The sequence below is a fragment of the Gossypium hirsutum genome, chromosome A10 (assembly GCF_007990345.1).
Source record: "Gossypium hirsutum isolate 1008001.06 chromosome A10, Gossypium_hirsutum_v2.1, whole genome shotgun sequence".
NCBI classification, from domain to species: domain Eukaryota; kingdom Viridiplantae; phylum Streptophyta; class Magnoliopsida; order Malvales; family Malvaceae; genus Gossypium; species Gossypium hirsutum.
Genome location: NC_053433.1, coordinates 193012 through 216526, shown reverse-complemented (window position 1 = coordinate 216526; position 23515 = coordinate 193012). Strand labels below are relative to the sequence as shown.

Here is a 23515-nt window from a genome sequence, read left to right as displayed (position 1 = left end):
AAAAAATATAAAGATATAAGCTATTAAAACAATAAATTTTTATTTTTATTATAATAAAAATTAAAATTTAATTTTGATCTTCTAAAAAACCTTATTAATGTCCTTTCTTTATAAATATGGGTTGTGATATTAAGACAATAAATAAATATAATGTACAAATGATAAATATTTTGTTACTATCAAGAGCGTGGTCCCCACATATGCTCACAAATGTTTTTAGCTCGCAAGGCACCCTATCGAGACTTATAAGGTATGAGGTGGATTCACGAGATATAGGTATAATAAATTAATTATCATTTATGTATAAAACTGAAATAAAAAGAATTAAACTTCAACTAGTTACAATCTTTAAAAAAAATAATTTATAATTAGTTATTGTTTAATTAACAATACAACTAATGAGATATATCAAATTAGATTACCATATAACAGATTTTAATACTCGAACCTTAATCCACTACTTCCGAAGTAGTTCAAATTTGGATTTAGAAAGAATCAAACTCATAACCTCTTCCACGTTACATGAAGTTTTAACTAACAATGCCACATTTTTTTTTAATAATTTATTACAACTTACACAAATTAATACATAAAACAATATAAGAAAAACATTATTTCCCAAATCAACTATAACAATTAATTATAGAAGTAAAGTAATTACAAGTAATTCTCATTTAAAACTATTTTTTTGTTTGATTTTAAAACATTAAAAAATCATTTTAACATTTCTAGATTTGAATTCTTTTGCGTGTTCATATATCTTATCCACAGTTGAATTTTTTTAGTAAAAGTATCATAGAGCTCCCTATACTAAAAATTAAGTTGTATTTTACCTCATTTACTAAAAAATGGATAAATTAATTATTGTATATTAAATTAAATAACAAATCAATCATTCTATTAAAAAATTGTCCATTTCTACTATTAAAAACTAGCATAACTGACAAAACACGTGACGTGCTAGGTGTACCTCATGTTAACGTACACGGATAAAATTTTAACACTAGAAATGGATGGGACTTTTATCAATAAGATCAATTAGCTTTTTAATCTAATGTACAATGATTAATTTATCAAAATTTTAAAGTGAATAGGATAAAATGTAATTTAACGGTTTTTCTAAAATTAGGTTTTTTACATAATTTTTAGATTTGTATAGTAATATTGGAATAATTTGCAAGTTAGGTCCTTGGTGAATTTCCGATCCAAATAAATGGAGCTTACTGGGCCGGATACGGATCTGCTATTCTCGCCTTACTATAAATCCTTACGTTCATCAAACACTTACACCATGTTTGGTTGGGTGTATTGGCTATGCCAATACACCCCTAATCGGTGGGCCCCACTTAAGCTCCCTTTAGTCCGTTGTTTGGTTCATGGTAATGCTATTACGGGTGTAATCCATTACTGCCCTAATCGGTGAAATCCACCGATTTCTAATCCGCCCCTTCTGCTCAGTTTAGGTGCTGCTTCACTTTACCCTCCCTGTTTTACCCTCTGCCTCTTCTGTTCCCCTTTGCCGTCAGGAAGGAGATTCAAGATGAGATGGATAGAGAAACTGGCCGAACCAAGCAAATCTCCAGTGCTCCAATTCATCTTAGGCACTATCATGTTCTGATTCATGTTTCCTTTGACTTAGATATTGGAAGGCAAATCTTATCGGCTGAAATTCCCTTGGGTTGGTGTCGTGAATCGCTCACAAGCAGATATTAACAAGAATGTTGATATGATTGCTGCTCGACGTAGAGAGCGTGAGTATTTTTCTACTACGCCTGAATATAGGCATCTTGCTCATAGAATGGGTTCTGAGCATCTTGCTAAGATGCTTTCAAAGGTAATCTATAGGGCGTTTATTTCTTTTTTCCTTTTTTTTGTACTTTTTATCCTATACTTTCTTGTAAAGGACAAGATGATACTGGGTTTAGTGCTATCTTTTCTTAAGTTGTATTAACTTTGTCATACTGGTTAATGTCTCAGCATTTGGAAACTGTTATCAAGTCTAGAATCCCTGGCATTCAGTCCCTTATTAATAAAACAATTGCTGAACTTGAAACCGAATCGAGTCGCCTTGGAAATCCTATTGCAGCTGATGCGGGTGTAAGTGTGCTCTTGTGTGTGGATTTTGGAATTCTTTGGCTATTCCACTTGCAGTTGATTATTAGTTTTAAGCTCTTTAGGAATTACTGATGATTGAGATGCTTATACAGGGGAAGTTGTACACAATTATGGAGATTTGCCGTCTTTTTGATCAAAATTTCAGAGAACATTTGGACGGGGTGTATGTATCACGTCTTGTTTTACCTTCCTTAATACACCTGTCTTTAACATCATTCAATTTTGCTAATTTTGTTAGAGATTTTGTCTTGACTTTCAATGTTGTTCACAGGCGTACTGGTGGTGATAAGGTTTACAATATTTTCGACAACCAACTTCCTACTGCTTTGAAAATGTTGCAATTTGACAGGCAACTATCAATGAAGAATATTAGGAAGCTCATTACTGAAGCTGATGGAAGCTGATGGCTACCAACCACATTTAATAGCTCCTGAACAAGGATACCGTCGTTTGATTGAATCTACTTTAATTACTATCAGAAGTCCAGCTGAGGCTGCTGTTGATGCGGTATGAAAGTAAATTTTAGAAAAAATGCTATATCTGTCATATTCAATTTGGCATGCCAAGATCATTTGGTTTTCTTTTTCTTTCAGCATCAGTTCAGTTGTGATTCTTAAAAAAAAAAAAAATTCTTTCAAGTATCAAGATTCTTGCTATCCTCTACTATTTAGTTGTCTTACATAAAAAATGTTGATAATTTTTAACTGCTATTAAGGTCTCGGTTTACTAGGGATCATGTTGGTCATAGACTGATGCTTCAAATTGGATTGATTTCATTTGTTACATTTTTCAGACTCATTCCATTCTGAAGGATCTGGTTCACAAGGCTATGAGTGAAACTCCGGTATGTTCCCATCTTTGCTTATATTGTTCATGTACCAAAGAAATTTTGCCTGCTATTTTTCTATCTTTTGACATTGAGTTTAGTATTCTTCAAGGTTTATAAGAGTCAACATGGTTTGGTTTTCAGGAGTTAAAGCAATATCCTGCACTCAGAGTAGAGGTGGGAAATGCTGCGATCGAGTCTCTTGAAAGAATGAGGGTTCAGAGCAAAAAAGCAACACTTCAACTGGTTGATATGGAATGTTGTTACCTTACAGTTGAGTTCTTCCGAAAGCTTCCTCAAGATGTGGATAAGGGTGGCAGTGCTACGCAATCAATATTTGACCGATACAATGACTCCTACCTGAGGAGAATTGGTAGGTTCATATACACAAAAAGTTGAGGATGGATCTCAATTGTTTGAAACTTAATCGAAGGATACTATTATTCAATGTATTTTATTTCTGATAATGGGTTTCTAACAATGTGTGAGCAGGAAGTACAGTTTTGTCTTACGTAAATATGGTCTGCGCTACTTTGCGCCACTCGATTCAAAAGTCTAATGTTTATTGTCAAGTCCGTGAAGCTAAAAGAAGCCTGCTTGACTTTTTCTACACGGAATTGGGTAAACTGGAGGTGAGAAATGTCCTCTCTTAACCAACTTACCGTCTGTTACTTATTTTGGTGAAACAGATGATCAGTGAATGATTTCTGGGAAATTTCTTTTGTAGCAAAAACGATTATCGGCATTACCGAATAAGGATCCAGCAATCATGGAACGCTGATCCGCTCTTGCGAAGAGACTGGAATTATATAAGAGTGCATAAGCTGAAATCGATACGGTCACTTAGTCGAAGTAAGAGTGGGTAAATTTAGATCCATGGGGCATGGTATTGGGATCTGTTTTGTTGTATTTTCGTTAAAGAAATATATTTTTTACCATATTTTAGAATGCAAACATCATTTGTTGTGTATTCTGAGTTTCTTTAAAGCTGTATAATATGCAAATGTTTTGCCACTTTATCGCTTATGTGATTTTTCATTCATTAATTTAAGCATCCGAACACATTTTGGAAATAACTTGAGTTTGACCCAAATACCTCTCGATTTTTTCTTTTTTCTTTTTGCAATTTATTAATTTAAGCATTTTTGAGATAAATTTTAAAATTACTAGATAAATTCTCTTCCCATGCTTCGGAAAATTAGTCATATTTTGACTAAGATATTTATATTGGAATATAATGATTTGATTCTAAATTGGTCATATTTTGAATAAGATATATAAATATATAGTAATTTGACTCAAGAAAATTAACTTGGATGGTTTTTCGATATAATGTTCAGAATCACTCAACTTCTAAATACAATAATACAAACATGCAATAAATTAATACATGATATAAAAATAATATCAAAAATAATATGAAAAATAATATATTTTAATTATAATATATTTAATAATAATTATGTTAATTTATATTTTATAGTATCATATATTATTATTTGAGTAAATTCATATAAGAATATTAATTATTAAGAATTTTATTAAATTATATATTTTAATTATAATATATTTAATAATAATTATGTTAATTTATATTTATAGTATCATATATTATGATTTCAGTAAATTCATATAAGAATATTATTTATTAAGAATTTTATTAAATTATATATTTTAATTATAATATATTTAATAATAATTATGTTAATTTATATTTTATAGTATCATATATTATGATTTCAGTAAATTCATATAAGAATATTATTTATTAAGAATTTTATTAAATTATATATTTTAATTATAATATATTTAATAATAATTATGTTTAAATATGATTAAATTATTTATTATTGATATTAATAATCTTATTAAAATTTAAATAACAATAACAATAATCATTTACCAAAACAAATTTATGCTAAGGGTATTTTAGTCATTTTAGTTTTTTCCATTATGCTATTACACCTCTATTCCATCCAACCAAACACATGAATACTATTACGCCTCTATTCCATTACATTCAACCAAACAATTGATTTGCTATTACACCTCTAATCCATTACACTTCTATTCCATTACGCCTTTATTCCATTACGCCTCTATTCCAATACAGCGAACCAAACGTATTAAATCTTTACTGCAATTGCTTCAATTCTTTAAAATCTTAATCCAAAAATGGTTTTCCTACTTTTCAATCCTCCATCTTCTACCCCAATATCTCTTAGTTTTAAACTTTCCTCTTCATTCAAACCCAAAAAAATCTCATCACCAGCTTCGTTTCCAATTCCAACGGCGAAAACAATTCTGGCAACGGATATAATCATAGATTTCGGCAAACACAAAGGTAAGATGCTCGGAACTCTCCCTTCCAATTATCTCCGATGGGTTTCGAAGAACCTCCGTGCCGGAAATTATGAACGGTGGGCGAAGTTAGCTGATCAAGTGCTCGAAGACCCAGTTTATAAGGATAGAATCGAGTGGGAATTTGCTGAGAATGTTTTGAGTGGAAACAATGCGAAAGGGATTACGGCTAACGATGAGAGTTCGGTGTCCTTGTTGTTGGATATTAGTGAAAGATTTGGTTGGGATAATGAAGATAAAGATGGTTGGAGTAAAGTTAAGTTCGAGCTTCTTGGGACTAGTAATGGCGGAAGGTTACCGAGAATTGGGGGTAAAAATGGGGGAAACGACAATGGAGGAATTAGGGAAGGTAAAGAAGGGGAGAAAGTGAGATGTGAAGATGGGGTTTTAGGGAATAAAAGGATGGAGAGGAGGCAAAGGATGAGGCTGAAGAAAGAAAGAGAGAATACACGGAATAAGAAGAGTTGGGATGGTTCTGGCGGTGACTGCGCCGGTGGTAGTGTTAGGTTGGAGAGGGATCAAGCGTCTGGTAAAGATCAGACGGTGGAGAGTTTCAATCGATTTCCTGGTCGTGAAGCTCTCTTGAAGAAGGTACTAAATAACCGTAGAGGATTTTTGTGATATTTTCTAAATTTAGTTGTATTTTTGTAACCGTGAAAACTTATTTGAGAAACAATTCAGAACCAATATCGAATTGATAAATTGGAATATGAATTTAATGAATTTAATCGATATTTTTAATTAATTCATAAATTAATATTGCGTAAATCTAATTATTATTTTTATTCATAGTAGTATTTTTAACTTTAAACATTTATACATTATTTATTTTAATATTGATTCTAAAAATTTTAGCACAGGATATTTACACATAAATTTATTAAAGTTGAGTGACTAAAACCTAAACTTAATGATAGTATGGGTAAACTATTTCTAAAGTTATTAAATTGTTACTCAACTTCAATAAGTTACGAATTGATAATTAAACTATTTGAAAGTTTTTATTTAAGTCACTTACATGTTAAGTTCTTTTTTAAAGTTTAGCTAATGAGCTCTAAGTGAAGATTTGACAATTGATACATCGTTGAATAGAAGAATATACCTTATATCTAAGTTGATTTGATGGTCAGTGTCAGAGATTGGAGAAAAAAGTTGTTTGGATTTTGATTTGTAGATTTGTGAAGTTTAAATCTATTTCGTGAAAAAAAATTGAACTGTAGAAAGAAGTGCAAACAAAGAACGCCATAAAATAACAATTTTAATAATCAAGTGACTTAAATAAAAATTTTCGTATAATTTAATATCTATTTTATTAATTTTTTAAAATTAAGTGACTAAAATATAAATTTATTAATAATTTAATGACTTTTGATGTAATTTACCCATTAATAAAAATACCGATGATTGAATTAATCAAACTAATTAAATCGAAGATTAGATCGTTTCACTGTTCACATTAATATTTTTTATGAAATTTATAAGAAATAAATATTAACGGCTCATCCATTTAATTTTGTTGGGTATAGCCCAAAACACATCCTACGCTTAAAAAAATATAAAAAGCCCAAATGTTATAATGAATTAAATATTTAAAACAATTTGGTAAATACTTTTAAGGTAAACTAATCGATAATCACTAATACATATTTATTTGTGCACTCGGCTGTTAATTGACTTAACGCCTAACGGCGGTGACCTTATAATTTTTAAATGGTGTAATAAGAAATTTAATCTTTTAACTCTTATACTTTTTTATAAAATTGACCGTAATTCTATATAAAAATGATAAAAAAGTTTAAAAATCTTTTTAAATAAACTAGAAAATTCTGAAATGTATATAAAAATTATAAATTTAAAATTTTAAAATATATGAAAACACATAAAAAAATTTATACACATAAATACATAAAATGGATAAAAAATAAAAATCATAAATACATAAAAATAAAATTTTTTTGAATAACGGAAATCATTAAAATGAAAATAAAAAACAATAGTAAAATAAACTTGTAGCCTGTAGGCCTTCCCTCTTTTAATTTTCCACTTCTAGGCCTTTTATTTCATGCACTAGACAGCTCTATTTCTTTTTGCTTGAATCATTGTTAAGTAGAAGTTTACCTGGAGTGTTGTTATTTATTTCCAAAGGTGCTCCAATCTCACCGAAAGCGTCCAAAATTCTAGTAGCCATCCAACTCGGAAGTTGTAAAACAGTCGACAAAGGCACCAGCAACGGACCGGCAACAAGCGTGACTGGATTTTGGCCTGCATTAGGTTTTCGAGATGGAAATGATACAAAGTAAACAAATTGATCTGACATTGACCTTACGCCAAAGTTAGGATTCCGACTTCTTGAGCTACATAATTTTTATTAAATTTTATATAATTAGGTCCAACTGGCCGGTCCGGTTTCAATTATAAAGAGAAAAGTCCTGGGACCGTGGATTGGCATTGCCGTGTCCTACCTTTCTTTCTTGCAATATCGTTCGTATTGTCATGTGCCTCATAAAATTCTAAATCTCCTCCTCGTGGTCGTAATCGTCGGCTTCTTCTTCGTCGTCGTTTCAAAGCCAGCCAAATTCTCAAACCAATATAAATACCAATAAATTAGAAATAAAATATTATAAACTGAATCAAGAGGACTGCCGGAGCTCGCATCAGGTACTTAGCTTCTCACTTCTTTCGGATTCTTTTTTTTAAATGATTTTGAGTTGAATTTCCACATCAAAATTATGCCCAATTCTCTACTATTGAACTGCTCAATCAAATCTTAGTGATCTCCTAAGGTTCTTTTATTTTTATTTTTTGACTTTTAAGTTGATTAGCAGATCAATCCTTTGAAACTTTAAAATTCTTCTGTCTTTTCTTCTGTATCTCAACATTTAATATATAAGTTTGCTGTATTGTTGATTAATCCTTCAATATTTTGCATCATTTTCTGTTTCTGTGTGATTAATGTTGTTGATTTATATTAGTAAACTATTTGGTCTTTTTTTTTCGTTCATTCTGGTTAGCTTAGGTGCTTCTTTCAAATTATGTTGTAAGTAATTGTTGTATTTTAGTCATTTATTCGTTTCAAATAAATGAATGAATGTTGGATTTCTCTTTGCTTTAGAAGAAAATAAAGTTCATCATCTAATCCTTTCTATTTCTGTAGTGGACTTATCAACAACAATGGAATTAGCTGCATTAAACTTAGTTAATGCCACTTTAAATTGGATCACTTTTGCTTTGGATGCCCCTTCTGCACGAGCTGTGGTGTTTGGAGTTCACATAGGCGGTACACTCTTTTAACTCCTGTTTACATCATGCTATACTTTTCTATGTCGGATTCCGGTGTGAGTATTAGAACAGATGAATGTCTGACACCAGAATGTTAATTGTTCCTAGAGTTCTATGCATTTGGAGGATCCTTGAGAATCATTTCCCAATACCCATGTCTAGATACATGTCGGACATGGATGCGTCAAAAAAAAAAAAAGTCGGAGCAACATAGATCTTTTCTCTCATTCATACTTGACATGTATACATTATCTTTTATTTATTTGTTTTTTTATATTACAGGGCATTTATTTGTGGAAGTTCTTCTTTTGGTGGTCATTCTCTTTCTGCTTTCCCAGAAAAGTTACAAGCCTCCTAAGCGGCCATTGACAAAGAAGGTTTTGCTGCAATTCTACTTCTAATTAATTTTTCCTTGGATAGATATTGCTTCAAGTTTATGTAGGCTCTGGTCATAATTCTCGGAATTTATGACTGCTATATTTCTATTAAGTATTTTGGACCTAGGATTTGGGCCAATATGCCTGTGAGAACTGTTAGGCACCTTTTCTAACCAAAATCCTTTCTCGACCACATTTGATTAAGGGCTATATCTCGAAGGTTCAACAGTAACAAACTATTCTTTACTACTTTAACATAGGGATCTAAATGAGACACTTGTACTTGCAAGCTGCTCGGTATGGTTTGTAAACTACTCAAATTTGACTTGGACATTGTTGAGAAAAGCTCAAGCTTGTGTTATCGAGCTAATTGAATTCGAGTATCCTAATGCTTGACTCAAATAACTGATGAGCCTAATAAAAATTTTCTATTTTAATTGGCATTGACAAATCTCTATTTTATCTCAAGCTTGAGCATATATAATTGAGTTTGAAGCATGGGAATCACACTTATTTTTTTTACTAGATAAACAAGCTTAATCAAGCCTACTTTAAGTGAGTTTGAGCAGTTTGATTTTTATCTTGAAACAAGCTTGAGCTTTAGAAGTAAAACTAAATCAATTTTAAACCAAACTCCCCTCCTTGAATTTCGAGTTGTGCTTGGCTCGATAAAACCCCTACTTTAACATGTATATATATACATTGCAATGTTTAATTCTTTTTACTTGTTCAAATTGTCTTTTTAGTCTTCCACGAATTATATATTTTTAAATAAATAGTTTCAAGTTTGAATACACACATCATCAAGGGATTGTCACAAGGGTAGCCATATACACTTTGAGCTTAAAACTTTCTTCTTAAGTATTTGATGACTTATGTTGGATCAAGTCCTTTTTGTGTTTTAAGTTTTAACAATTGATATGTATTTTACTTTTATGTTAAAGTTAGATATGGTGCATTTGTGTCAGATGTTAACTTTGTGCTGTTCTACTATTGATATGCTTTCTTCATCCTTGTAGTGTTTTACTTTTTACTTATTATTCATTTTATGTAGATGATGTTGAATCAGCCTAACATTCTGAATGGTCTCCCCATTGTTTGTAGGAAATAGATGAGCTCTGTGATGAATGGGTCCCAGAATCCCTTATTCCTCCTATCACGCAAGAGATGCTGAGTGAACCCCCAGTGTTGGAAAGGTGAGTATAACTGTCAGTTTTACATGAATTTTATTGGACTCTTGAAAAAAATATATGGTTCGACTTAATATGCTTAGCTCTGCTTTGAAGATTTGGGAGATACACATTTCAACCAAATATATTTATTTTATTTTTTCTTCCAAACAAATGTGTGACATTTCCTTTTTTTTCAGCCTTTTATACTCTCTTCTCCAATTTCCTTTTCATTTGGAATCATAATTATTAGTTATTCTTTAGGTTATATTTACCAATGTATGCTTTTACAATAGATTTTATAGAATTTTAGTAAATACTCATGATTTGTTATAGTAGTTTAAATACTTAAGGCAGATTCTTTTCTGAAGTGGCATAGCTTATTAGTTCATCTCTATGCAGTGCTGCAGGGCCCCATACTATAATCGATGGGAAAGAAGTTGTGAACTTTGCTTCTGCTAATTATCTTGGATTTGTAGGGCATGATAAATTACTTGTAAGAATTTCATTGCTATTATTAATTTATTCTACCATTTGGTCGACAGGAAGAGAGAATAAATAAATAAATAAACCATATACCAAGATAGCATGATTATAATCCTTTCTAAGTTTTCCTTGAAACATACACTTTTCTTCCATTTACCTTATCAAAAAGGTGTTTATGTAGGCTGTTAAGTAATATTAAAAGATAGTTTCGCAAAGGAGAAGCATATGTTTTCAAAAATTTGGGAAAGTTATAATGACTAGTTCTCAAGATTTTTTTTTTTGGCCATGAAATAAAATGTGTTTACCAGGAATCATGTACTTCTGCATTGGAGAAATATGGTGTTGGTTCTTGTGGTCCTCGTGGATTCTATGGCACCATTGGTAAGCATCGATACCTATACAGTTTTGAATGGTGGTTCTTGGACTCTCTTTCTAAATCTTCTATAAGAACAAGATTCAGATTGTGACAACCTTTTCTTATTCAGATGTCCATCTTGATTGTGAGGCCAGAATAGCAAAGTTTTTGGGAACACATGATTCTATCCTCTATTCTTATGGGCTTTCCACCTTGTTCAGTGCAATCCCATGTTTTTGTAAAAAGGGTGACATAATTGTTGTGTAAGTGAAAAATGTCATTGCCTTAAATGGATACATATATGGCTATTTTCCTGGATTTGACATTGTAAGCTTTGGTATGGATAACTTGCGAAATTTTTGGTTTTCACTCTTTCAGTTTTTTGTTCTCCTTACTTTTTTTATGCTCTCTCTCAAAGTTTGCATGTTAATTGATTGCATGATGCACTTCGAATTCCCAAGAATGGAAATTAGATACCCCCTGCTTTTTGTATCCTCTGGGGCTTTTTCTTTTACCTAATTAATAGTTAGATCATCTTACTAGTAGATGTTTTTCACAGGCCAGATTGTAATATATTCTGCAATGGGCCTCCTGATACATGAGGCCCCACCTTCATTAAAAACTAAACTAATTAATGTGATGTATGGTTTAGAATTGTTAAGCAAATTCATAAAATTATTTACCGTAGAGAATGCATTCTTGTATGCTTGGAGGAAACCATATGAAGATTGGGTTTATTGTCCTGTGCATTTTGTCAGAATAGAGCAGCTGAATTTTAAAGGGTATTTAGGGGCCCAAATTTCTTTTTGAGCTGTCTTGTTTTATTGCACCTTCCTTAGCATAAATCTGTACCTCTTCTTTTAATATTACAATTTTAGAAAATTTAAGGCGTAGATTTGTATCTTATTTATTAGTTACATTTTTTTTTTGGTTATCCAGGGATGAGGGAGTCCATTGGGGAATACAAAATGGCCTCTACCTTTCTAGAAGCACCATTGTTTATTTCAAGCACAATGATATGGAATCTCTAGAAAAAACTCTTGAGAAAATTACAGCACAGAACAAGCGGGCTAAGAAATTACGGCGCTACATTGTGGTTGAATCTGTGTATCAGGTATGTTATGTCAAGTTCTCGCAAGCTTCAACGATTGTATCCTTAGTGCGCCCATGTTGTACATAAATACCCGTGTTTGTAGGATTCGGCTAATAAATACAGTTGTTGCCTTGAATTACTTCTCATGAGTCATAAGTTTCTTGTTCACTGTCTTTGACATTGCAAAAATGGAGCAAATTCTCCACGATTTGTCAAGTAGAGCCTTTGCAGCCGCCTTCAAAAAGCTATGTATGAAGGTGGTGAGTGGCAGTTAAGCCATAAGCATTACTAGGTTTCTTGTTAGGTTGACTAAGAAAGTTGTCGAAAAGAATGCGGAGCAATAGACTATTTATAAATTTGTCTGACAAGAACTTGTTTGGTGCAAGTTTGTAAAATCGACATGCTTGTGGCATTGCATGTCAATGCAGTGGACTTTGTACATTCATTTCGAACTATTCTTCCTTGCATAATTACGATCTGTTATGACATTCTCATCTAAACATGCTCATCTTTTGTTAATACATCAAAATCAGAACAGAATAGGATGAGTGATTGCTATAAAAAATCAGTAGTGATGTGGAGAGAATATATATTTTTTCTTAACGAAATTGCTTAGAATTACTGACTTGCCAAAAAGCAAATATCATTCTTTGGCTTCTTAGGGAATCATTCTTAACGGAAATTTGTTAATTGTTTACTATTTGTTTTACCCTGCTGCGTGTTTGTAAAATAGTGGTACATATGAGGAGACTTGGAAAAAATGTAGGAGAGTCCTTTTGAGTAAAAAACTGTGAGGTCCAATGGTTCAAAGTTGATGATACCTTGTGGGTTGGTTCTTACTGATTTTTCTAATTGTAGTCTCACCATAGCTAACATTTTATTGGTTTAATATGTAGAATTCAGGTCAAATAGCTCCTTTGGACAAGATCATCAGGTTGAAAGAGAAGTATCGCTTCCGTGTCTTATTGGATGAGACCAACTCATTTGGTGTACTTGGCCGTACTGGAAGGGGTCTGACTGAATACTGCGGGGTTCCGGTGTGTTTATAATTTTTTTAATTTACTATTTTATAGTTGCTTTGGTTTTGTTGGTCACTAACAGTTGAATGTACTGCAGATAGAGAAGATAGACATTGTCACTGCTGCCATGGGACATGCATTGGCAACAGAAGGAGGATTCTGCACTGGAAGTGCTCGAGTCATTGATCATCAAGTATGTAGTCTATGACCTTTTAGTATTGTTGAATCTTGGAAGCTCCACCTATTTTTACTCATCATAAACATTATTTTTAATAGATAGACTCAAAATAGTCAAGACTACCAGTGGATTACCTTTTTTGTTCTGGTATTGGTCCTTGTAGATTGGTGTGTTTAGGCATACCATCTTTTATATCAGTATTTTTCAAATGTTCTTCATATATATATATTTATTTGTATATGTTTGTATGGTACCAACCACCCTGGATAGACTCCTCATACATTTGTAAAATGCTAATGGTAATTCTATGATTGGTGGCAGCGGTTGAGCAGTTCTGGCTACGTCTTCTCTGCATCTTTACCCCCATATTTGGCTAGTGCTGCAATTACTGCTATTGACATCCTAGAGCAAAATCCTGATCTGACATCAAAGCTGAAGGAAAACATTGCCATTTTATGGAAAGGTTGGTTTTGAGCTTAACACTTTCTTGTATGGTTTTAAGGATTTCCTTTGTTGGTTTCAACTTGTCTGTTACATTGGTCAGTAGTCCATAGTCGATAAAAGTACAGACAATGTTTATGATTGACAAAACCTTTTCTGGTTCTAAATAGAAGTTGATATGCCACTAACCTCTGTAACATGCTAACATCTTGTCACAAAGCACATTGGTGTATCTTTTAGTGCAAGCCTTTGTTTCGTAGTAGATAAAAATGCAGACAATTTTTTTATGATTATTGTATAATTGACCAAACCATTTCCGGCTCTGAACTTGTGATAGGAATTGATATTTTTTCTGATTAATCTCTGCAATATGCTAACATCGGATCACAAATCACGTTGTTGTATTCTGTAGTGCGATCCTTTGTTCAGTGGTTATTGTGTAATTGATCTAATCACTTCCGGTTCTGAACTTGTTGTGAAAACACAGGACTCTCCGATATCCGGGGGCTTTCAATAGCAAGCAATCCAGAATCACCGATTGTTTTCCTTGTGCTTGAAAAATCAACTGGTTCGCTGAAAAGTGACCTCCAGCTCCTTGAAGACATTGCTGATCGTGTAAGTACACCATTCTCATGTTTCCTTCTTACTAGTTGTGGCGAGTTATATTATTCTGAAATCTTTATTTTTCTTGAACATTTGATATTCGTACATGAGTATGCAGATATGATTTTCTAAATATATATACAACTTAAAAATCATTGTTGCTTTAACTCTTCATTTTCTTGAAATACCTGTGTCCGACATATTTCTAGATATGTAGATGACATTCCAAAGACCTAAGCACATAGGAAAAATTCAATATACCTGTATCAGGAACATACTTGTATCTAACACATCTGAATCCAAGTAATACAAGTCTATGCTACTCTGACTCGATTGTGAGTGCGGATATGGGTATGTTTCCAACGTCAATATGTTCAACTTTTTTCATACATTTGGAAGATCTATGGAGGGTCATATTTCCATTTTCCTATTCAAATGTCTCAGTTATAGATATTTCAAGAAAAATAAAAAAGTTTGAGACAACATATAATTCAGACATATATCGAAATGTGACTGACACTCTCGAGTCATGCTAACATAGAAAAGTGGAAATGGATACCTGATTGAAAACATTTACATTTTACAGGCCTTGAAACAAGAATCCATTTTTGTAGTGGTTTCAAAAAGATCAACTCTCGCTCTCGATAAATGCCCCCTTCCTGTCGGGATTAGACTGTTTGTTTCAGCCGCCCATTCAGAGTCCGACCTGCTTATGGCATGTGAATCACTCAACCGAGTCGCAGCAGCGATGCTTAGGTGAGTGATACCCATCATATATATATTTGTGTATGTATGGATTAGTATCTACTGTCAGTATAGTTTTTTTTTGAACTTTGTAAACGGAGTTTGAAAATTCAACATGTTCTTATATTATATTTGAAAAAAAATTAACAAAAGAGATACATGACAGTTTTTTAATTCCGTTTGTAAAGCGAGAAAAACTTTACTAGCAGTGGATATGATAAATTATCCGTTCAAGATTTTGTTTTAAACTGCATTGGAAGATTTTCCTCGTGGAATTGTTCGCTTTTCTTAAATTTTCTCTAGCAAGAAAACAAGATGTAATTACAATTTAAACGTTTAACTTTATTTTTTATAATTTAAATTAATGTTTGTCATCTTTTCAAGCTATTTATTTATTTTACGTTGTTAAATTAAGCTTCGTAATTCATATCTTGAAAGTGTATTTTCATGTGTAGGAATTAACAAGTTGGTATTGTGATTATTTTGTAATTAATTATTTTCTCATGTCATATTTAAAATTTTCTTGAACAACGTAATATAATATTATCGAGGGTTTTGGGTTTCGAATAAGGTGTTAATGCCAAGATATATGTCATGTTCATTTTGATTACATTTTATTAATTATATGTTTTATATTTAATAAAATCAAACCATTATCATATTTTTCCTCATTAAATTAAATCAAGTTATATATATTATTTTAATTTTGAATTGCATAATGCGGGTACATTCTTAGCATACTTATCTAGGCCATTGATTTTCGAGGTTGAATTTTATTTTATTTTTTATAAAATGCCTATTTTTATTTATAATTTTTTTAAAATTTTAAATTGGAAGAAAAATGTGATTAAGTAAAAAGTTTTACTTATTAAAATAGTTAAATTAATTTATGTATGTTAGATTAAAGAAAAATTAGTCATTTTTACAATAAAAATTTAGTTTTGTAATAAATATGAAATATAAATAGATAAAATTTTTAATAGGAAAGGTCAATTTGTTCTTAGATTTAATTTATAAAAATTAATTTATCTATTTTTAAGTAAAAGAGATAATATAATATAACTTTTAATATAAATTATTTTACTATACTTCAAAAAAAATGCATTTCGATTCAAGAATTTTAATTTAGTAATAAAAAGATGTTTTTATTTAAATTTTAATTATAAAAATTATTATTACGCTTTTAGTATTTTCTTTGAATAAAGGGTAAATTTAAGCTGTGGGGGCTATGGTCAGATCTAAATCCGAGAGATCTAAATGCGAGGGATCGGATGGAGGGGAAAAGGACGAAAAATATATATAATAAAAATAGATTATAGAAAAGGAGAAATAATAATAAAACTAATAAAAGAGAGGGTAGATTTGGCGGGACATTGGTTTAATGCAGAGAGGATGACTGCTTTTCTTTCTTATTTCTGACAATATTCTCTGTCCATGCTTACTGTGTTTTCCTTTGGGTTTCGTGCTCTCTTCTTTATTTTTTCACGTTTTCTAAATTACTTCTTTTTTATTTCTATGACTTTTTATGTGAGATTTTAAAGTATGAAAATTTTGGGAATTCAAAAATTCAAATTCAAAGTTTTTATTATTTAATAGGTGGAAAATTAATTTTTTTAAATTCATACTTCTTACACAATCTCACTGTTTTTTAATAGTCATTTTTTATATATTTATAAACAAAATAAGAAAAAAAAGGTGTATCGAGATTAGGTGGTTGAAAAATAGTACTGTTTAAAAAAAACTCTTTTTCATCTTCAAAATGTAATTTTTTTAAATATAAAACGTTATGGATGTAACAAATTTTTATCAAGTTTAAAATATTTAATATTTTAAAATTTCAAATAATGTCTCTATTCCTTATAAAAAAATGTTTATGTTTATATTTAATTACTATTTCTAAGCACTCATTACTATAGTATTTTCCTTTAACCATTATTTAAATAGAGTTTTTCATAGTTCCCAACATATCACTGTTATCGACTCATCAGTCAGCAGTGGTCTAAGTACAGTCTTTTGTCTTGCCTCGGAAGAACTGACAATTATTGTAATCGTAGATTATTAATTCATATTATATGGATTTTAATATTTTTTGCAAATTCAAATTGGTTTTATCAAGTAAATCCCACTGCTTTGCGCACTTCTTGTGGAGTGTTTTTACTGTTTTTATTTTTAAAAATAAATTAACGGAAAATGAGCTTTTTCAAAAAGAAAACCCTTAACTCTAGTTGATTTTTGGTTTCTTTTTTAAGGATCTTTTGTGTTGGGTGTGACTTTGTGGGATTTTTCTCTCTCTTTTTTTTTTCTATATCTGCAATGTCGGTTACACAAGGAAAATCTCTCTTTCTTTTGAGTAAATGCTAAAATAGAAGAGCAAAAAACTTGTGAATCATTATTGTAAATGCTCCTTCTGGGGTTTTAGTTAAAAAAGAACCCCATTTTTGAAAGATCATTGGGTTTTTTTCTAATGGGGTTTAATGTTTGATTCTAAAAGAAATGCACTTTCAAGGGCATTTCTTTTTTTGTTTCACTTTCTGCTGAAGTGACTGTTTTTTTTTGTAGGGGAAATGACTGCTTTTTTTACTGTTTTAAAGCTTTTGATTATGTATAAACCACATTGAAAGCTGTTGTTTCAGTTCATCTTTCGTGTTCAAGGTGAGATCTTCATGATTTTCAGTGTATCAAATGCTTGCTTGAAATATTTCAAAGGGTCTGAATTTTTTTAGCTATTAAAGAACAATTTTGTGTCTCAATTTGGATCCAAAGAAAAAAAAAAGATTATTTAGGAGATGGATTTCTTGAAAGTTAAGAAGTTTAGGAAAGCTCATAAGCCTGACCCTGAAAAGGATTTGGAGAATATCAATGATGGTGGTGGTGGTTGTGGCGGCGGCGGCGGCGGCGGTTCTGATGGTGGTCGTGACAATGATGTGAAGAAATCATCCAAAGTTGACAATGGTGTTGAAGTTGAGGATGATGATGATGATGATTTTATAACCAATGAAGTGAAAAGGAGATTAAAAGAACTTAGAAAAAACAGTTTTATGGTACTGATTCCTGAGGAGGAAGAAGAAGAGTTGTACACCGAGGATGACGGAGAGGAGGCTGGTGGCGAGACGTGCTCCAGTGAATGGAGGGATGTCGAAGCCGAAGGTCGACAATGGTGGGGTGGATTCGATGCTGTTTACGAGAAGTATTGCGAGCGTATGTTGTTCTACGATAAGATTATTGCACAACAGCTCAAGGAAGCTGGTAAAGTGTTACTTGCGTTGTTGAATTTTACATCGAATTTGCGAATCATACGAGCTTTTAATGCTTTTAGTGCTGCATTACTTGTTTACATTGTGTTGCATACTAGCATGATGAACAATTTTAGGAGGTTGAATTGTATAAGGTCTTAGTAGAAAGTAGGGCCGTGATTTGGGTTTCGTAAATGTTATCAATCATCTGTTTGTGATGTAAGTTCCCGATAAAGAGTTAAAATTAGTGAACCGAATGAGCTTGTGAAGGATGCAAACTAGATAAGAGTATCAGATTATTGACTATTGAGCAGGAAGTAGGGCCGTGATTCCGGGTTCATATATGTCATTGGTCATTTGTTTGTGGTATGAGTCTCAGTCAAGTTACTAGAGAGAAAAATATTGTTCAAACTAGTGAACCGAATTAGACACCCCTAGCTGTATGTCATCCCTCTATGTTGCCATATACGCCGGTTCAGTCCTTTGAAGCCTGTTAGAGCTCTCTTCAACCTGCTCATGGCTAGATCGATCTGTTTCCCTAGGACCAAGCATATTTGCTTTTTAATGGTTCATGTTATTGCTGCTTGGTTTATTGATGTTAGTAAAATGGGATGTTGTACTGTCCGAATAATCATATAGCTGTTTTAGATGCAATTAATGATGAAAATGTTTGGCTGACAGTGATGGTTCTTGTGTTGGTGCCTCTTAGTTTATGAGGTTTTGTTTCTTTTCTTAGTTGCTCAAGTACTACATATTTGGATTACTGCTGCTTAAACTGTTTTTTCTCATCGCTGTTAACAGTTGTAGAGGTGTTTCTTTTTTTCAAAAATTCCCACTGTTTTTTGAGTCTTTGGGTTTTCTATTGTCTTCTAGGCTCCTCAAATCCTTCAACTCCATCCCCGAAATCTGCAAATAAGAAACTTCGGTCCCCCTTGAGTTGCCTTTCCTTGAAGAAGATCGAAGAACCTGATAAAGAAGCCGAGCAACTGCAACAGTCTATTAATAAACCGTTTCAGGATCTCGAAACAGCATATGTTGCTCAATTTTGCTTAACATGGGAGGCACTTCATTGCCAGTACTCGCAACTCAGTCAGATAGTTTTGTGCCAACCTGAGAATCCCATCTGTTACAACCACAGTGCTCAGCAACTTCAACAATTCCAGGTCTTATTACAAAGGTTTATCGAAAATGAACCTTTTCAGGATGGTCCCAGGTCAGAAATCTATGCCCGAGCTCGAAATATTTTACCTAAGCTTCTTCAAATTCCAAACATTCAAGGTAAATCTTCAATGATCGGTCCTTGAATGAAGAATCTTTTGTGGCCTAGTATCTGTTTTTCAGTTTTACGAAACCCGGAAGTACTTAGATGGATTGTTTCCATTTGTTTTTCAGGTTCAGATCGGAAGGAAAAGGTGGAAGAAGAATCAGATTATTCGGTCCTTGCCCCGGATATCATCCAGATTATTGAGTCCACAATCTTGGTATTCCGACTTTTTTTAAAAATGGACAATAAAAAACATGGTAGTTTTCGTAACTTGTTCGGAAACCAGAACCCAATGGCTACCCCTCTTCAAGTTCAATCATTGTTAGAGAAGGTACATTTCTATCTCAACTTTTTATGTTACCTATGTTACTCGATATGGAGGTATCAGATATGAGTATGGGTACGTCTCGGTATGTACCAATGTGCGTTTGGACATAGATATGGGATATGACCCTCCAAAGACGTCCAAAAGGCGGAAGTACTAATAACAAATTGAGCATACTCGTCTCAGATACTGGTCACACTTGAATTTGAGCAATGTAGCAGTAACATTCATCTACTATATTACTATTGCATTCTTGTTTGCTACTTGCATCACACTTGGCACTAGTTGGACATGTTTGTGTTCTTTTGTCCGCATGTTTTGTCTTAAAAGATAAGCAATCTTATTCGGAAAAGCATGTCCTTATCGACCTTAACTTGGGACCATTGATGTTCAAGAACCCTTTTTTTTTGCCATTTCTATCTGCAGAAAGGCGCAAAGCTGAAGGAGCTGCGTAAGAAACGGAAAGGATGGAAAAAGAATATGTGGCCGATATCGCACGAGGATGTTCCGTTGTTGTTTGGGCTTATTGACATTAAAATAATATCAAGGGTTCTTCGGATGGGAAGGATAAGTAAAGAGCAGTTGTTTTGGTGTGAAGAGAAGATGAAAAAGCTTCATTTTTGTGATGGGAAATTGGAGAGAGATCCTTCACCCATACTTTTCCCTGTTTTGATTAAAGGTTAGGTGTTGTGTAAAGCTATGTTACTTTTTCCCTTGTTTTGATGCACAGTTTGCTACTGATTTTCCCTTGGAAGCAACTCATTCGACTTTTATGTTATTTGGATTTGGAAGTAGATATGATATGGACTTACGTTATTTGGATTTGAGGGTCAGTGTTGCTGTTTACGAGTAAACTGGTTTAAGGGTCGGGTTACAAAGGGTTGTTTGTGAGGGTTTTAATGGAAGTTAATGGTTGATTCTAAAAGAAATGCACTGTTGAAGGGGTTTATCTTTAACTAGTTTTCCAAGGAAGATGATAGATTAAACTATAATTATTGTGGCATCAAAATTGAAATAATACATAATGTAATATGTACCCATAAAATAATGCACTTACTGCTAGGCTACACCCATTCTATCAAATGATATTGGTAGTGGTAAAAGCTCCTGTCTCTGTGCGTTAGAAGTGATCATCTCTTCATCAACAGCCTTCAGAAGGCCCTGGTGTCATTGTCAATGAAGCAAAGGCTACAATGCCCCAACGGGTGTAGGACTTTTGAGGGCCTAATATTGTTCTCGATGAAGCCTCTTAAGGCCCCAAAGTTATATCCTATTCCTGCGTGGGTCTATCAAGCTCTTAGTGCCTTATCGTGCGTGGCCTTTTAAGGCTTTAATGGATAACATTACAATACGCCAAGTAAGATAAGAGTATTTTAAAGCAAATCATGAAATTGACATGAGTTCATCTATGTGGGAAGAGCAAGGCCACGTAAGCAAAAGCAGAAAAAAAGAAGTAGAAATGGACTGAAGGTATTGGAGACAGCATTTCATTTCATTTCTACTCTTTTGGATTTCACTAGTAGAAGAATTCACTAGACAAATTCTTTAATTAGAGAGTTCATTAATATCTACTCTTGCAGAATTCACTTATTCAGATACACTTTCATTGGAGAGTTCATTATATATCTATTCTTATGTAGTTCACTCATTTATTTATTTCACTTGCTTAGCCGAACTTGTAGTTCACTCATTTATTTATTTCACTTGCTTAGCTGAACTTTCTAAGATGAGAGTTTATTATATATCTATCTAAATTATCGAGGCGTACACTTTTAAGAAAGAATCTCATTATATGCCTACCTACTTTCTCAAGTATATGACTTAAAATAAAACGAAAATTATATTTAGTTTTTAAAAATTTTCAACACCCTAAATCATTCAAATTAAATGAGTAAAAAAAATGAAATAATTATTACTTTGAGATCCTGGTCAAACTTTTTTAATTTAAAAAATAAATTAAATTAAATTAAATTAAATCATAAATTCTAATATTACATACATAAATAATAATAGAATTTGTTTTGTTTTTTACAATAGAAATAAAGTATCGAATCCCCAAAATTTACTATAAAGCAGCAATCATAGGGTTGGCGGATCAATCAACCAAACTATCAGATCATCAAGATGTCCCACTCAATCACTCTTCCTATCTCTTTTAAGGCCACGCCATGCAACTCTATGTATTGTATCATTTCCATACCAATATTTAAAATTTATTTCCAATACGTTCTGATTTTTTTTTTAAATAATTTTGGAGCCTATGTAGTTCTATATACAGCAAGATTCGGATATCCGAATAAAGTTTGGTGAGCAAAAATTTTCGATTTGGATTTTTTATTACTGACTAAAATTTTTAAAACTATATTAAATGCAATTGTTTTTAAATTTTATTTATTTTAAAAATATTTAAAATAATTGATATAAAAATTTAATGAATTTGGAAAAAAAACTGTGATATCTTAAATTGAAAAAAAAATATTTTGATATATTATATAATAGGGATAAATCTTAAAATTATATATTAATTTTGATTTAATGTGTAATATTATATATAAATTTTGATTTGATGTAATTCTATAATTATAATTAAATTTTCACATATGTGAGACTATTTTGGTTAACATTATGGAACTAAAAAAATAATATTTTCACATAAATTAAAATTAAATTTCTACTTGTATAATGATAAAAAAGCGTGCATTTTTTGTTGTTGTGAGTGTTAAAGAAATCGAGGTGTGATTACAATAATATTTATGATAAAATAATTTATAATATCTAGAAATGATTTAAGCAAATGAAATAGAAGTTGAGATGTATAATCATGTGACCTCCCCAATTCACATGTCGTACATTATTAGGTGATTGTATTTGTCGTAAATATTGTCTGCCATGTGAACTTATTTTATTTTATTTATCCGTTCTGGAAGGCCGAGATTGGCTATTTTCCATGGAACATCTTCCAAAGTCTACACCTTTACTCTATGATAAAAATAAAAATAAAATATTTTAATTTTACCACTAAAAATAATAATTTACATATTTTATGATTAGGTAATGTTCAAGTTTATGAATATAAATCATAAGCTGCAATGATTTGATTCCACAATAATTGAAAAAGAAAAATAATAATTTATAATTGGATTGCACCTACATCAACAAAATACCCCTTTCTTCTAATTTTGAAAAAATTTCCATACAATTTTAATCATTGAAATGTCCCATACCTTATGTTTTAATAAATTGATGGTTGTTTTTTTATGTTACGAGTTTTGGAAAAAAAATAAAATGTCTAATTCATAATTATATTATTTTTCATTCACAGTTGAATTACAGATAAAATATTTCATTTGCATTTTAAAATATATTATAATCTGAATTATTTTTATAATATAAGATTAAATTAATGGTAGTAATTCAATTATGTACTTTCTAGATGAACTAAAAAAAGTAGCATCATGATTAACTGAAGAAAGTTTCTTTAATTAGAAAAAAAGTACATTTGATGTACATAAATAATTAAAAATAGGGTGTTTGTCAAGTTGGTTAATTAATGGAGTGGGATTTACACATGGAATTTCTTGAGTTTGCCCATAGATCTTCTAATAAATAAGCTTAATTATTACACATACCAAGACAAATTAAATGGA

The 23515-nt window shown here is 31.7% G+C and overlaps 3 protein-coding genes and 1 pseudogene across 3 annotated transcripts; all 4 read left to right on the top strand.

The window, feature by feature from the left end:
• Positions 1-1213: 1213 nt before the first annotated feature.
• On the top strand, positions 1214-4017 carry LOC107925064 (dynamin-related protein 5A-like; annotated as a pseudogene).
• A 945-nt stretch (positions 4018-4962) lies between these two features.
• Positions 4963-6047, top strand: LOC107924997 (uncharacterized). Its single transcript, XM_016855571.2, has one exon. The coding sequence runs from the start codon at positions 5117-5119 to the stop codon at positions 5921-5923; it is 807 nt and encodes a 268-aa protein (XP_016711060.1). The 5' UTR covers positions 4963-5116; the 3' UTR covers positions 5924-6047.
• A 1333-nt stretch (positions 6048-7380) lies between these two features.
• LOC107925288 (long chain base biosynthesis protein 1) lies at positions 7381-15420 on the top strand. Its single transcript, XM_016855937.2, has 13 exons — positions 7381-7960; positions 8457-8579; positions 8864-8958; positions 10063-10154; positions 10530-10623; positions 10922-10994; positions 11099-11231; positions 11908-12082; positions 12958-13098; positions 13178-13273; positions 13580-13721; positions 14187-14314; positions 14889-15420. The coding sequence occupies exons 2-13, from the start codon at positions 8474-8476 to the stop codon at positions 15060-15062; spliced, it is 1449 nt and encodes a 482-aa protein (XP_016711426.2). The 5' UTR covers positions 7381-7960; positions 8457-8473; the 3' UTR covers positions 15063-15420.
• A 1061-nt stretch (positions 15421-16481) lies between these two features.
• On the top strand, positions 16482-20690 carry LOC107925257 (uncharacterized). The gene is made up of 5 exons (XM_016855901.2): positions 16482-17698; positions 17810-18292; positions 19153-19557; positions 19672-19874; positions 20295-20690. Exons 2-5 carry the CDS (start codon positions 17833-17835, stop codon positions 20550-20552), a joined length of 1326 nt encoding a protein of 441 aa, XP_016711390.2. The 5' UTR covers positions 16482-17698; positions 17810-17832; the 3' UTR covers positions 20553-20690.
• Positions 20691-23515: the final 2825 nt, after the last annotated feature.

Excerpts from the sequence above, each read along its gene's own strand:
- LOC107925257 (XM_016855901.2), top strand. The coding sequence starts at position 17,833 with ATGGATTTCTTGAAAGTTAAGAAGTTTAGGAAAGCTCATAAGCCTGAC. Across the intron at positions 19,558-19,671 it reads TCAAATTCCAAACATTCAAG|GTTCAGATCGGAAGGAAAAG; the intron begins GTAAATCTTCAA and ends TTTGTTTTTCAG. Across the intron at positions 19,875-20,294 it reads TTCAATCATTGTTAGAGAAG|AAAGGCGCAAAGCTGAAGGA; the intron begins GTACATTTCTAT and ends TTCTATCTGCAG.
- LOC107925288 (XM_016855937.2), top strand. The coding sequence starts at position 8,474 with ATGGAATTAGCTGCATTAAACTTAGTTAATGCCACTTTAAATTGGATC. Across the intron at positions 11,232-11,907 it reads AAGGGTGACATAATTGTTGT|GGATGAGGGAGTCCATTGGG; the intron begins GTAAGTGAAAAA and ends TTGGTTATCCAG. Across the intron at positions 13,099-13,177 it reads CTGAATACTGCGGGGTTCCG|ATAGAGAAGATAGACATTGT; the intron begins GTGTGTTTATAA and ends AATGTACTGCAG.
- LOC107924997 (XM_016855571.2), top strand. The coding sequence starts at position 5,117 with ATGGTTTTCCTACTTTTCAATCCTCCATCTTCTACCCCAATATCTCTT.